This window comes from Acinonyx jubatus, chromosome D2, assembly GCF_027475565.1.
Source record: "Acinonyx jubatus isolate Ajub_Pintada_27869175 chromosome D2, VMU_Ajub_asm_v1.0, whole genome shotgun sequence".
In the NCBI taxonomy this organism is placed as follows: Eukaryota; Metazoa; Chordata; class Mammalia; order Carnivora; family Felidae; genus Acinonyx; species Acinonyx jubatus.
The window spans coordinates 5,849,600-5,861,656 of NC_069393.1; the positions used below are offsets into that span (position 1 = coordinate 5,849,600).

At 36.3% G+C, this 12,057-nt stretch overlaps 1 protein-coding gene across 6 annotated transcripts in view; it reads right to left on the minus strand.

The window, feature by feature from the left end:
* ARID4B (AT-rich interaction domain 4B) overlaps positions 1-12,057 on the minus strand; it is a 149,505-nt gene that overhangs the window by 44,159 nt on the left and 93,289 nt on the right. For all 6 annotated transcript variants that reach the window (XM_027046921.2, XM_027046918.2, XM_053207213.1 and 3 more), the window contains exons 9-15: positions 11,009-11,088; positions 8,985-9,061; positions 7,451-7,605; positions 4,451-4,523; positions 2,797-2,891; positions 1,537-1,634; positions 170-413 (exon numbers count right to left, since the gene is read on the minus strand). In XM_027046921.2, the coding sequence (XP_026902722.1) occupies positions 170-413; positions 1,537-1,634; positions 2,797-2,891; positions 4,451-4,523; positions 7,451-7,605; positions 8,985-9,061; positions 11,009-11,088 (822 nt within the window). The remainder of the gene's footprint in view (positions 1-169; positions 414-1,536; positions 1,635-2,796; positions 2,892-4,450; positions 4,524-7,450; positions 7,606-8,984; positions 9,062-11,008; positions 11,089-12,057) is intronic.

Genomic DNA, 12,057 nt, shown 5'->3' on the forward strand with positions numbered 1-12,057 from the left:
AAGGCAAAAACAGCGAACAACTATTTTAAATACAAAAATAGCACTTAACGAGGAAAATGCTCAAAAAATTAAGTATAACATTTTATAATAAGTTAACCATGAAAATGTTACAGACAGTGTAGACAATGTACCAAAGAAGGCACAGCACTATGAACAGTATCTGATTTACCAGAGAGGGTTTAATATTTTCTTTTCTTTCAGTATCATCATCAGTAGGCTTTTCTTCTTTTGGTATTATATTCTCCTCCTCTTCAATCTTTATTTCTTTGATTTCTGGTTCATTTTCTTCCTTAACTTTGATTTCTTTTACATTTTCACACTCCTTACATGGCTTGTTAACAACCTTCTCTGGCAATGCCATTTGAAATTCAATATTGGCCGACCTACAGTACTCCTCAAAACCATATAAATATCTGGAAACGTGAAGAGAAATTACATTTGGGAAAACATTTCAAATTATTACTACAGAGTGGTGGTTTTAAAAGGTGTTTATTTCTTTTAAGTTCTCAAATACTGAGTCATATTAATATTCTAATTTATTCTAGTTCAGTTCTTCCCGTTCTCTTTAACCCAAATAGAAACATTTTTCAAAAAAAAACCAAAGTCACAAAAAAACTATGCCAAAAGTAAAAAAACAGTATCTTAAATAAAGTAACTGTAACAACAATAGCTATTAGAAGTATTAGTAAAGCATCAACTTTTTGAGCACTTTTTTTTTTTATTTTGGAGAGAGAGACAGAGAGAGAGAGAGAGAGAGAGAGAGATGAATCCCAAGCAGGCTCTGCGCTGACCAGCACAGAGCCCAACGTGGGGCTCGACCTCATGAATCATGAGATCCTGACCTGAGTCAAAGAGTCAGATGCTCAGCTGACTGAGCCACCCAGGCACCCCATGAGCACTTCTGATATGCCAAGCACTAGTCCTCTTAGTTCATGTGAAATCTCATTTAATCATCAGAATAATCTTACAAGGCAAGTACTAGTATCCCATTTTACAAATGAGGAAACTGAAGCTTAAGAGAATAAATGGTCCAAGGGGCACAAAAGCTAATAATTGGCAGGAGCAGGATTCAATCCTGGACTTTTTAACACTTTATTTTTTTAAAATGTTTGTTTATTTACTTATTTTGAGGGAGAGAGAGGGAGAGAGACAGAGGCGAAGAGAGGGAGACACAGAATCCGAAGCAGGCTCCAGGCTCTGAGCTGTCAGCACAGAGCCCAACACGGGGCTCAAACTCATGAACCGCGAGATCATGACCTGAGCTGAGATCAGACGCTAAACCGACTGAGCCACCCAGGTGCCCCTTTAACACTTTAAAAAGAGGTTTTTAGTCTCTACACAGTACTTTCCAAATTTTCTTGGCCACAAAAACTTTCTTTACAGAATATCTCATAGATCTAGTATTCACAGAAAATACTGCAGAACATGCTATTATAAAGTGATTAGTAAAAATTTCTGATTCCTTAGAAGAAATAATTAGCCTCCTGTTTTCTAGGTAAAATATCGAATGTCGGTATATCAAGTACAATGACTTACTTTTTATAAGCACATTTAACGTTGTATCCTGCAGCTGAATTTAAGACAGGGATTCCAAGATCCTGGTAGACTTGTTTCCAAACAGCTCCGCTTTCAATCTAGCAGACAAAGTAAAATGAAAACTCCCCAATTAAAAGGTGGGAATATAATAAAATTTTGACTAATGTAGCATATAGAAATATATGTTTATATGTACTGGCTCTAGTCTCAAAGGAATGAAAAATAGCTTAATAAATTCTAAATAAAAAATTTAGTTTACAACAATCTTTTAAAGTAAGTTTTAGTATTCTCACAAATCTCAGAAAATTACAAATGTTGAGCTATTAGGCCGTTTGATTTTTTTTATTTTTATTTTTTTTAAACTTTATTATTATTTTTTTTTAACATTTATTTATTTTTGAGACAGAGAGAGACAGAGCATGAACGGGGGCGGGGCAGAGAGAGAGGGAGACACAGAATCTGAAGCAGACTCCAGGCTCTGAGCCATTAGCCCAGAGCCCGACGCGGGGCTCGAACTCACGGACCGTGAGATCGTGACCTGAGCTGAAGTCGGATGCTTAACCGACTGAGCCACCCAGGCGCCCCAGGCCATTTGATTTTTAAATTAAACCTGGCATAGTAAATAAGAGAATATTCAGGTGTCTGAATGAAAATTTGTAATGAAGAGACACATCAAAATTTTTAAGTAATGTATTAGTTCCCATAAAAACCTGTAAATTTAATAAATCAAAGTAGTTCTAAGGATCTTAGTAAAGCATTTTCTTCCACAGAATACTCCCCCCGCCCAAATAATCTTAATTGGATGGACACCACACATCATGGCAACCTTAAGATAATTTCTTCAGTTCAACAAAGATTTTTCTGCATGTTTCTATACATAAATGTGTGTGTGTGCATCACACACCATGGAAGAGATTAAGAATAAAGAATATTAAAAGAGATCCCTACTCTCAAGGACCTTACAGTGTAATGGAAAAGAGACACAGGAAGAACTTCTACCAATATAGTTGTGCTGTGACTCACACATACACAGGTGGTTTATGAAAGTTTGACAAACTTAACAGTAAATCGGGAAGCTCATTTGAAAAGCTCTTTAAATTTAAATTTGGTTGAGGAAGCTAGCTGTTTCTGTTTCTAACTTGTGCCTTACATCTTCTTCTCCTTCTACTATTAGGTTTTTATTAGACAATTTTAGGTAATTTTTAAAAAAGAAAACATGTTGCATGAAAAACATGTTTCACTTTTGACTGTAATACTTACATTATCAAATCCTCCAAGCTTGTGTACAAGTCTGAATAACTTAAAGAGGTTCAAATTTCGATAGCCAAGTACGGGCCGTTTGTTAATAGGTGTGCCTATTAAAGAAAACACAAAATTTACTATAACCATGCTACATTTGTTATTTAAAACTACAAAAGATTCAGATATTACCACTGAATATATACAGTGCAAAGTATATGTATAAGAGAAAAAAAAATCCCTTGTTAATCAAAAACATGTCTACCACTTAAGCCCATTTCCTTTTTAAAAATTTCTCATACCAGATTTTTGAAACCTTGTATGATTTCACTCCATTTTCATTTCCTTGATGAACAAAGAATAACAAATAAACCAAAATAAAATATCAACGAAACAAAAAATTTTTAGAGTTTTTAAAATTTATTTTGAAAAAGCAGGCTCACGAGCGGGGGAGGGGCAGAGAGGGAGGGAGCAAGAGAATCCCAAGCAGGTTCTACACTGTTGGCACAGAGCCCAACGTGGGGCCAGATCTCACCAACTGTGAGATCACGACCTGAGCCAAAATCAAGAATCGGACACTCAACCAATGGAGCCACCCAGGCACCCCTTCACTTTTTTATTTGCCTTATACAAAAGCCTAAGAAATCACCTACCTTCTTAGGCCAACCCTCATTCATACAAAAAAATAATACAGAAAGCAAGGACATTTTATATCAAACAATAAAGATACCTACATTATGGCAGCCACTATCACTCACGAGAGCAAAAGACAGCCAACTTCTACTTATCAACATTACAAATGAGGATTTAAAAAAATATTAATCCTCCCCCCCCCCCCAAATAACTCCCAAAGTACAGTGGCACTTCCAAAAATTATTCATTCATTTTGTCCTTCTCCTCAAGCTAGAAAGCTTTCTGCCTCTCCCTACTCCCTTGCTGGCATCTTCCCAGGAAAGGAGACACTATACTCTGAACAGCAGATTACCAAGAGAGTGACAAAGCCACAGTTACCAGAGGACGAGGTCACTACCGAAAACGAAAGGTCAACATCCATACCTCTTTCCCTCGATTCTTGTATTTCTTTAACACCACCAGGTAGATTCAAAAGACTAAGTCAAGGCTCACCCTGAGACTCTGCCACCTTTCTCTATGTCTGACTCTCTCTGGATGGTTTAATTCTCTGCTTCGTTCTGTGTGGTTGGGTCACAAGAAGACTTGGGAGTATGGTGTCTCTCTGGCTCTTTCTCTCACTCACATGCACACATACACAAACACACACAAACATACACATCCAAGGTATATCCAACAGTGATTCTAGAGAGGAAGGCTTTTTACTAGAGGAATCTATGTAGGTACAAATAAAATGGTACTATGATTACCATTCAGCTACTGCTCCCTAGTCGTAAGAGTTCTTTGGGAACCCATGGATGGAGGGCAGATAGGCAGAACAGAATGCAGGCCATATGGGTCCATGGCCATAATATCCATCAAAATACTGTCAAATTCCTCCTCCCGTGTACTATATGCCAAGTACTATGCCAGGTGCTGGTGACGCTGGCAGGCAGTAAGGCAGCCATGATTATTAGTGACATGAAGCTTAATGAACAGAATTCTTCATGGTTTTTTTATTCATGGTTATTGTTGTACAGGTAGCACATTTAAAAATAAAACTCACCTCTATCCTCCATAAATTTGTACAACTGCTGAAGAAAGTTCTCCCTTTCTTCTGGAAATGGTTCTATTTCTTCCTAATTTTAGTCACAGAAGAATAGAATGTTATTTTCCTCAATTAAACATCATAATAATACAAGATTTCCTACTAAAAGCAAAGACTAACATTTACTGAAATATTTCAAAGACGTTTTACCAAGTAAAAATTATTTCTTAACACTAAGATGTTCAAAACCAGGCACGTCTAGACATTTTATGCTTTCCAAAGGAATATGCCTTAAGAGGTATCTCAACAGCGATAATCCCAAATGTAAATTCTCATATAAGAAGTACGAAATAAGACTAGCAAGATGGTTCATGAGCTTTTTCCCATATCAGAGATCTATCTACTCTTTAAGTCAGGGCCACAGGCTCAAGAAGACCTACTCTCACTTATATTAAATTGGGTCAGGGTTTCACATCACAACAGACTATCTTGTTGCTCCTCCAGAACTATACACGTGTGGGTCCCATTAGCTGAAACTCCAAGTATCCTTCATGATATACAGCCCCACTGTGCAGCACTTCAAGCTAACAAAATCAGTAAAGTGGGGAACAAACTTGATCTACAATACCTGAAGATTCAGACTTAGGGAAATCTTCAAGTAATAAAATAGTTCCCCGATTTATCAATTACAAGGGAGGGACTAGCTTCTTGCTGCTGTGGCCAGGGGCTGTGGCAGTAGGGAGCTGGTCCTGAAGCGACCTGCAAGGAGCAGGGTAGTAGGTGAGACGGAGGAACTCGTCGATTCAGTGACTATCATCCATTCAACAAACCATTTAGCGAGCACCAGCGAGCGTAGGCACTGTGCTAGGTGCTGACTCAGATAAAAGAAAAGTGAGCGATGGAGCCTGCTGTTAGAGAACACGATCGGGAGTAACTGTGAAGAAAGTGATTCCAAACGTACACCTAGGACCTGCAGTTACTCTGGCTGAAACCAATGTATTTCTGACAGTAACCCTCCAGACCATACTTTTCAACTGATAGTCTAAATAAACCGAAATATATCATTTTACTTTAAAAATCGTGTGTCTAATGCCATTGTTTTGACATCTGCCCCTTTATTTTAAAAGCTAGCAGAGCAAAGGAAGGCAAGGTAAAAACAAGAAACAAAAATCCATGTTGATAAACTATTAAGTTTGCCAGTTGAGCAGAGAAGAATAAATGACAATTATTAATTTCTTTATGTGAAAATCTACACTTCTCAGTTTAAACATGGTCCACAGAAGGTGGGTTTTAGTAAGGCAGTCAGATACAAATCTAAGGAAACCTATTTTCTAGATATGATCTTAAATGCGCCCTGATACAATATTTGGCTTTCATACACTGCCAAACTTATTCCTGTCCCCAAAATTTAGTGAAGTTTGTATTTAACGTAAAAGAAAATGATTAACTGGAAACCAGATTTGCTTTCACCAAAACATTTCTAAAACACAAATCTAAGCAAGAAAATTTTAGTAACTAATATTTATTGATCATGATATATTTACAAGTTATACATTATGAGACACTCCGAGTAGGAGCACAGGGAACACCAAACCCCTGAGGAGCTTACAGGGGAGAAAACTGACAATAAGTGCGCGTGCGTGTGTGTGAATGATAAAAACATGCACAAGGAAAGGTAGTAATTAAGCAAGTGGAGCGATTAACTTTCCTGAGGTGAGGGAGGTGATGCTGCACAGGTTTTCCTTTACAGAGGGATCGTGTTAGTAGGGTTTTGAAACTGAACGGGAGTTTGCCAGGCTAACTGGGGGTGGAAAGGCAAGAGCACTGTAGGCAGAGGTACTGGTATGTGTACAGGCTGGGAAGAGGCAAGGCATGTAATTTAATATTGCCACAGCATCAAGTTCAAAATGGCAAGGTACACCAAGAAAAGTGGTAAAAAGGCAGGACTGGATTGTAAAAGAAGTTCTGTAAGTGAAGCTTGACTTTTAAGGTGCTAAGAAGCTACTGGGAAAGTTTGAAGCAAAGGACTGCTTGTTCATTTTAGCATTTTAAACAAAAAGTGGGAGGGGGAGAAGACTGAAGCTGAGAAACTTTTACACTACACATTGTCATCACAGATCACTAGGTCATAAAACATAAACTCTGAAACAATCCTATTTCATGAATAGTTGTTTATTACAATTAAATGGCAGAATTTCAGAACTTACCGAAAATATTACATATTGAGATTAACTTACTTAGTTTCCTGAAAACATTCACTCCAAGGTCAAATATACAGCCTTCACTACATACACCATTCACCAGTAACTTTTATGAAATCGTTCAACAAACCACTTAAGAGTACAGTGGTACAATGTCACTAGTAATACCATGGACAGCTTTTGTTGGTACTTATCACTGCTAGATCTAAAGTACCAGTTATAATAAAATCTAAAACTTCACCTACTTGATCCATACAAATTCACAGATGACTTATTTATGATCTAATTAGAACTAGCCACTCATCTGTGTTAGACGTAAGTATTTAAGTTTTTCTGAATCAAAGAGGTATTAAAGGTATTAATCCTTTTTTGCTGACTATTCTTCTAATACTAGATGGAAGATGTATTTTATACTTCTCTAGGTATTTCAATAAAATATGCAGATGAAAACACTGTACCAGGTGACAGTGGTCCACAGGATGATGAAAAAGCACATGAAAGTAGAGATTTGCTACGTTAGGTGTGTATTTCCCTTATTATCTGATAAACCAAAAAAAGCACATCATCATTAAGAAACATTTTTGAGATTACCGAAATAACTGTATTTAGTATTTTCAATTTCACAAGACTATATTTCTATTTTAAGTAAGCAAGCAAACTACCTGGTTATGGCGGACATCACAACACAGTTTTATTATGAAATATCTCTAATACTAAAAATACTTAAGTGACTGACGACTTTATGCCAAATCCTAACTCACAAAGGAAACTGAAGTGTTACTTCTAATTTTAGGAGACATGAACCATTTTTAATTACCTCTTCTTCACTGCTATTATCTTCCTTTTCTTTTTCATCATCTTCCTCCTCCTCTTCTTCCTCTGCTTCACTGCTAGAACTATCTTCTTTCAGTTCAGTCTTCCAGTTAGCAGGAATCGTTCTACTTTTGTGAAATTCAAGTGCCTGATCGAAGGCTGGAAAGAGGACCATAAACTATGTGAACTGGAGAAATTAAGACAACTGATTTGTCTAATAGTAGTAAAAAAGATTAAAAAAAAAAAAAAGTAAAACTACGGTGCTAACACCACTGACATCTGTGAAGTGTCTGCTACGTGCCAGGCACTGCGCACTGTGGTAACTCATTTCAAACCCAACCATCCGAAGCATCAGGCACCCATTTTATAGACAGCAAACAGCTGCTACTGAAGGGGACTTAGGTTCAAACAAAGAACAGTTTTCTTCTTTTACACAAAAACTAAACATGCCTAGTAAAAACAACTTTAAGACTGGTACATTTCTGATCATTTGTCCAACAAATGACTATGAATCAGCATCATATATCAAGCACAAAGCCGCTGTAATGAACATACGTTATAGCTGAAGATATTCTATAAATACGCATTAGCTTCATTTCTAGTTAAACCTGAATTAAAATTAAAGTAATAATCAGCTTAAACTAAAATTAGCTAGACACAGTTATTTTCAGTTTATAATACATGGAAATAAACTCTAAGCCACAAATTCTTGGTGATTTTTAACCAGTCTACATAGCATACTATTAGATTTGATGAATATGGGTGAAAGGAAAATAAAGTTATTTACAAAGCTAAAAACCAAGCAAAAAATGCAATTATGATATATTCCTCAATAAAATATGACTATTGTTACACTATGAGACATGCCAAATCAAAACTACTTTTGACTTCTGTTTCTACCATCCTTAGGAAGTAATATTTTATTTACTAGGCAAAAGCAAGGCTATAGTAATTAGCTGGTAATATAGTTCTTTGCCACTTTTAGATTACTGCCCCTGATTATAAGCTAAGAAAGAAAAAGACACCCTATAGTAACAAAAGACACCTAGGTTTACAAAAGTATAATTCACACAGAACCAACTATAACTTCAAAGACAGGATTATAAAAAATATTATTTTTTATTTTATTTATTTGTTTATTTTAATGTTCATTGATTTTTGAGAGAAAAAGAGAGAGAGGGAGAGACAGAGAAAGAGAAAGAGAGAGAAAGAGAGAGAGAGAAAGAGACAAAGAGAGAGAGAGAGAGAGGGAGTGTGTGTGTGTGTGTGTGTGTGTGTGTGTGTGTGTGTGTGTGTGTGAGGGGGAGGCACAGAATCCAAAGCAGGCTCCAGGCTCTGAGCTGCCAGCACAGAGCCCAACGCGGGGCTCAAACTCATGAACCACAAGATCATGACCCAAGCCAAAGTCAGATGCTTAACTGACTGAGCCACCCAAATGCCCCCAAAATACATTTTTTAAAGAGCAAAAGAAAGTTTGATCTTCAAAAACACTTCAGCAGTTGTTAAGTTAACCATAACTATTCCAAGATTATCCTTACCTTGTTTTAATATCGCATCAGGCTTTGGTGCAGAGTCACTAGTAATTTCATGGACATCCTTTCTTGGCACTGAAGTACTACATTAGTTTTTTTTTAATTTTAAAGAAAAAAAAGCCACAAAAAACACAACAGAAATTAAGAGTTGAATTACACACTACAGAAAAATATTAAAAATATGAAAACATTAACATTTACAATGAAAGTGATTGCACAGTGCTGCAAGTCCCAAATAAAATGCTAAGCAGAATGTTGAAATAGGTCATCATCTACAGAAGGACCCCACCTTGAGAGGTGTTTTTCAAACAAGATATTCTCAAACATCAGGAGTCCCTGGCTAAATGTAACACTGAAAACAGGGAGGCTAGTGAAAATAATAGTAAATGAAAATACTTTGATGGCAGGATCAATCCAATAAAAAAAGAAGTCAAATAGTAAGAATTTGCCATTGTCTTGGAATAATCACAAGAAATTACTGAATTTAAGACTGGAAGAAAATGTACTTGTTTATACTATAAATGTTCTTCTAAGAACTGTTTTTAAGCTGGATTCTAGGCTCACAAGCAAACTTCTAATATATAACTTAGCCTTTTATGGAACTCCCCAATCATAAGGAGGGAGGGAGTCAGATGTAAGCAACTGGAAGAATTTCTATCATATGTATCACATTCATCTCCTATTTTACAATAATAAATCATCCCTCAGTATCATTCAGCTCTTCTGCATTTGGTCTGTATCAATCTACAAATGCCAGAAAACTATTCCAAATACATTTGTCAGCCAGCCTATTTTTAAGGTTTATTCAAAAAATTTCAAATACATACAGAAGAGAATAAAACAGTGCGTGAAACACCATATACCCATTCTCCAACTACAATAATCATAAAGTCAGTCACTTTCACTTATACCCCTACCTACTTCCTCCCACCCCATGTGGATTACTTTGAAGGAAATTTGAGATATTATATAATTTGATTTGTGATATACTTCACATGAGTTTTAAAAGAAAATTCTTTTTAAAAATCATAAACAGGGGCGCCTGCGTGGCTCAGTCCATTGAGCATCCGACTTCGGCTCAGGTCATGATCTCACAGCTCGTGAGTTCGAGCCCCGTGTCAGGCTCTGTGCTGACAGCTCAGAGCCTGGAGCCTGCTTCGGACTCTGTGTCTCCCTCTCTCTCCGCCCCAACCCACTCGCATTCTGTCTCTGTCTCTCTCAAAAATAAATAAACATTAAAAAAAAATTTTTTTTAAATCATAAGCAATACCATTACTACACATTTAAAAGTTAACAATAATTTCCTAATACCATTGAACCAGTGTTCAATTTTAATATTCAAATTCCTGATTATCTCCATTTTGTTAAAGTGGATTTCATAAATTGTTTTTAAAAATCACTTTCTAGAACCTGAAAACCCAAACACCAATCTTAAAATCTGATGATCCTTTTAAGGTATAAACACAGAATAAGGCCAAGTATAAAATACATGACTTTTCTAGTCACATAATTCTTAAAGGGGGAGAAAAAAAACACAGAAATTCATAACTCAGTTGCAGAAAGGCTCTATATGAAAAATCACTTGAATACTTAATACATTTGCAGTAACCCATTTTAATCCACAGGCTACTATACAAGTTGAATGTTACACAACAGGTATCAGTATAACCATTAGAACTAAAAATATTAGGGCCCAATTAAATATTCCAGAATAGTAAAGACATCAATAAATATAGCGATCACATATTAGATACAGTAGATATATCTAAATGTGCCTGAACAAATCACCAGCTATTATACTATACAGGCAAATACTGACAAACTCTGGGAGTTTAGAAAAAAACAAAATAAACAAGTAAGGCATACTGCAAGACCACTTAAATGATAATGTGAAAAACGATCACACTTCCAAACATTCTGTATGATGAAAAGTAAAAGCATAAGGTCATTGGAAATAATTAATTTATTATCATTTACTATCCTAACTTGGAAAAACAGCATATTTTTAACCTCCAGTGAATTATACTTACAATTTGCCATCTTTGAAAGATCGAACAAGAATATTGTCTTTTTTCACAGCAATTTCATCACTACAATCAGGACAAACCACCTTTAAAAAACAAAAAAGTGTAAACTATTAAAACTAAAAGCACATTTACAGTTATGTATCAATTATTAAAATCCTTTTAAAAGACAGTTTCAGGGGCGCCTGGGTGGCTCAGTCGGTTAAGTGTCTGACTTCAGCTCAGGTCATGATCTCCTGGTTCGTGAGTTCAAGCCCCACCTCAGGCTCTGTGCTGACAGCCCAGAGCCTAGAGCCTGCCTTAGATTCTGTCTCCCTCTCTTGGGCTCTCGCTCTCTCTCTCTCAAAAATAAACATTAAAAAAAATTTTTTTTTAATAAAAGATAGTTTCAGCTTAAAGCTTAAAAACGAATTTTAGTTTGTAGGGTAAACAAGTACACACACATGAAAATACACACAAGTGATTTTAAATTTACATCCTATATCCTTCCAGCTTTCTTGATTCCCCACATCGTTTCTGGCACTGGCTTGGTGTTGAAACCAGAAGCGTGGCCATGGCTCGACTGAAGCTGTGGACCAAGTTCTAGTTAGAAACAGAACACTGGAATGAAAGGGGAGGCTGGGGTGGAACAAAGAGCTAAAGCCAGAGGGTCTGCAGCATGGCTAAGAGAACAGAAACCAAAATGGGAGCAAGTATCAGAGAGTCTCCAACTTAAAAAAGGTAGAGATGAGTTCCACTTATTACTTACATTTAAATATACATAACAGGCACTAAAATTTCTTCCCAATGCTACCCACTCTAAAAAGTAAATGTTATAAAAAAGATACCTTTCTGGAGGCTACATAAGATTTATTACTAACAGAAGAAGATTTACTTTAGTTGGAGTCACCTCAGCTGCTATTTAAAGTGAGGTGCAAGCATTCCTTCCTAAAGGCTAATGCAAGACGCCTATAAACTTTTAGTATTTTAATTCCAAGACAGCCCACTATGTATACCAGGAACAATGAAAAATGGGCTAAATAAGTATGACAGGTTTGTTTTAAGGACAGTCTCAT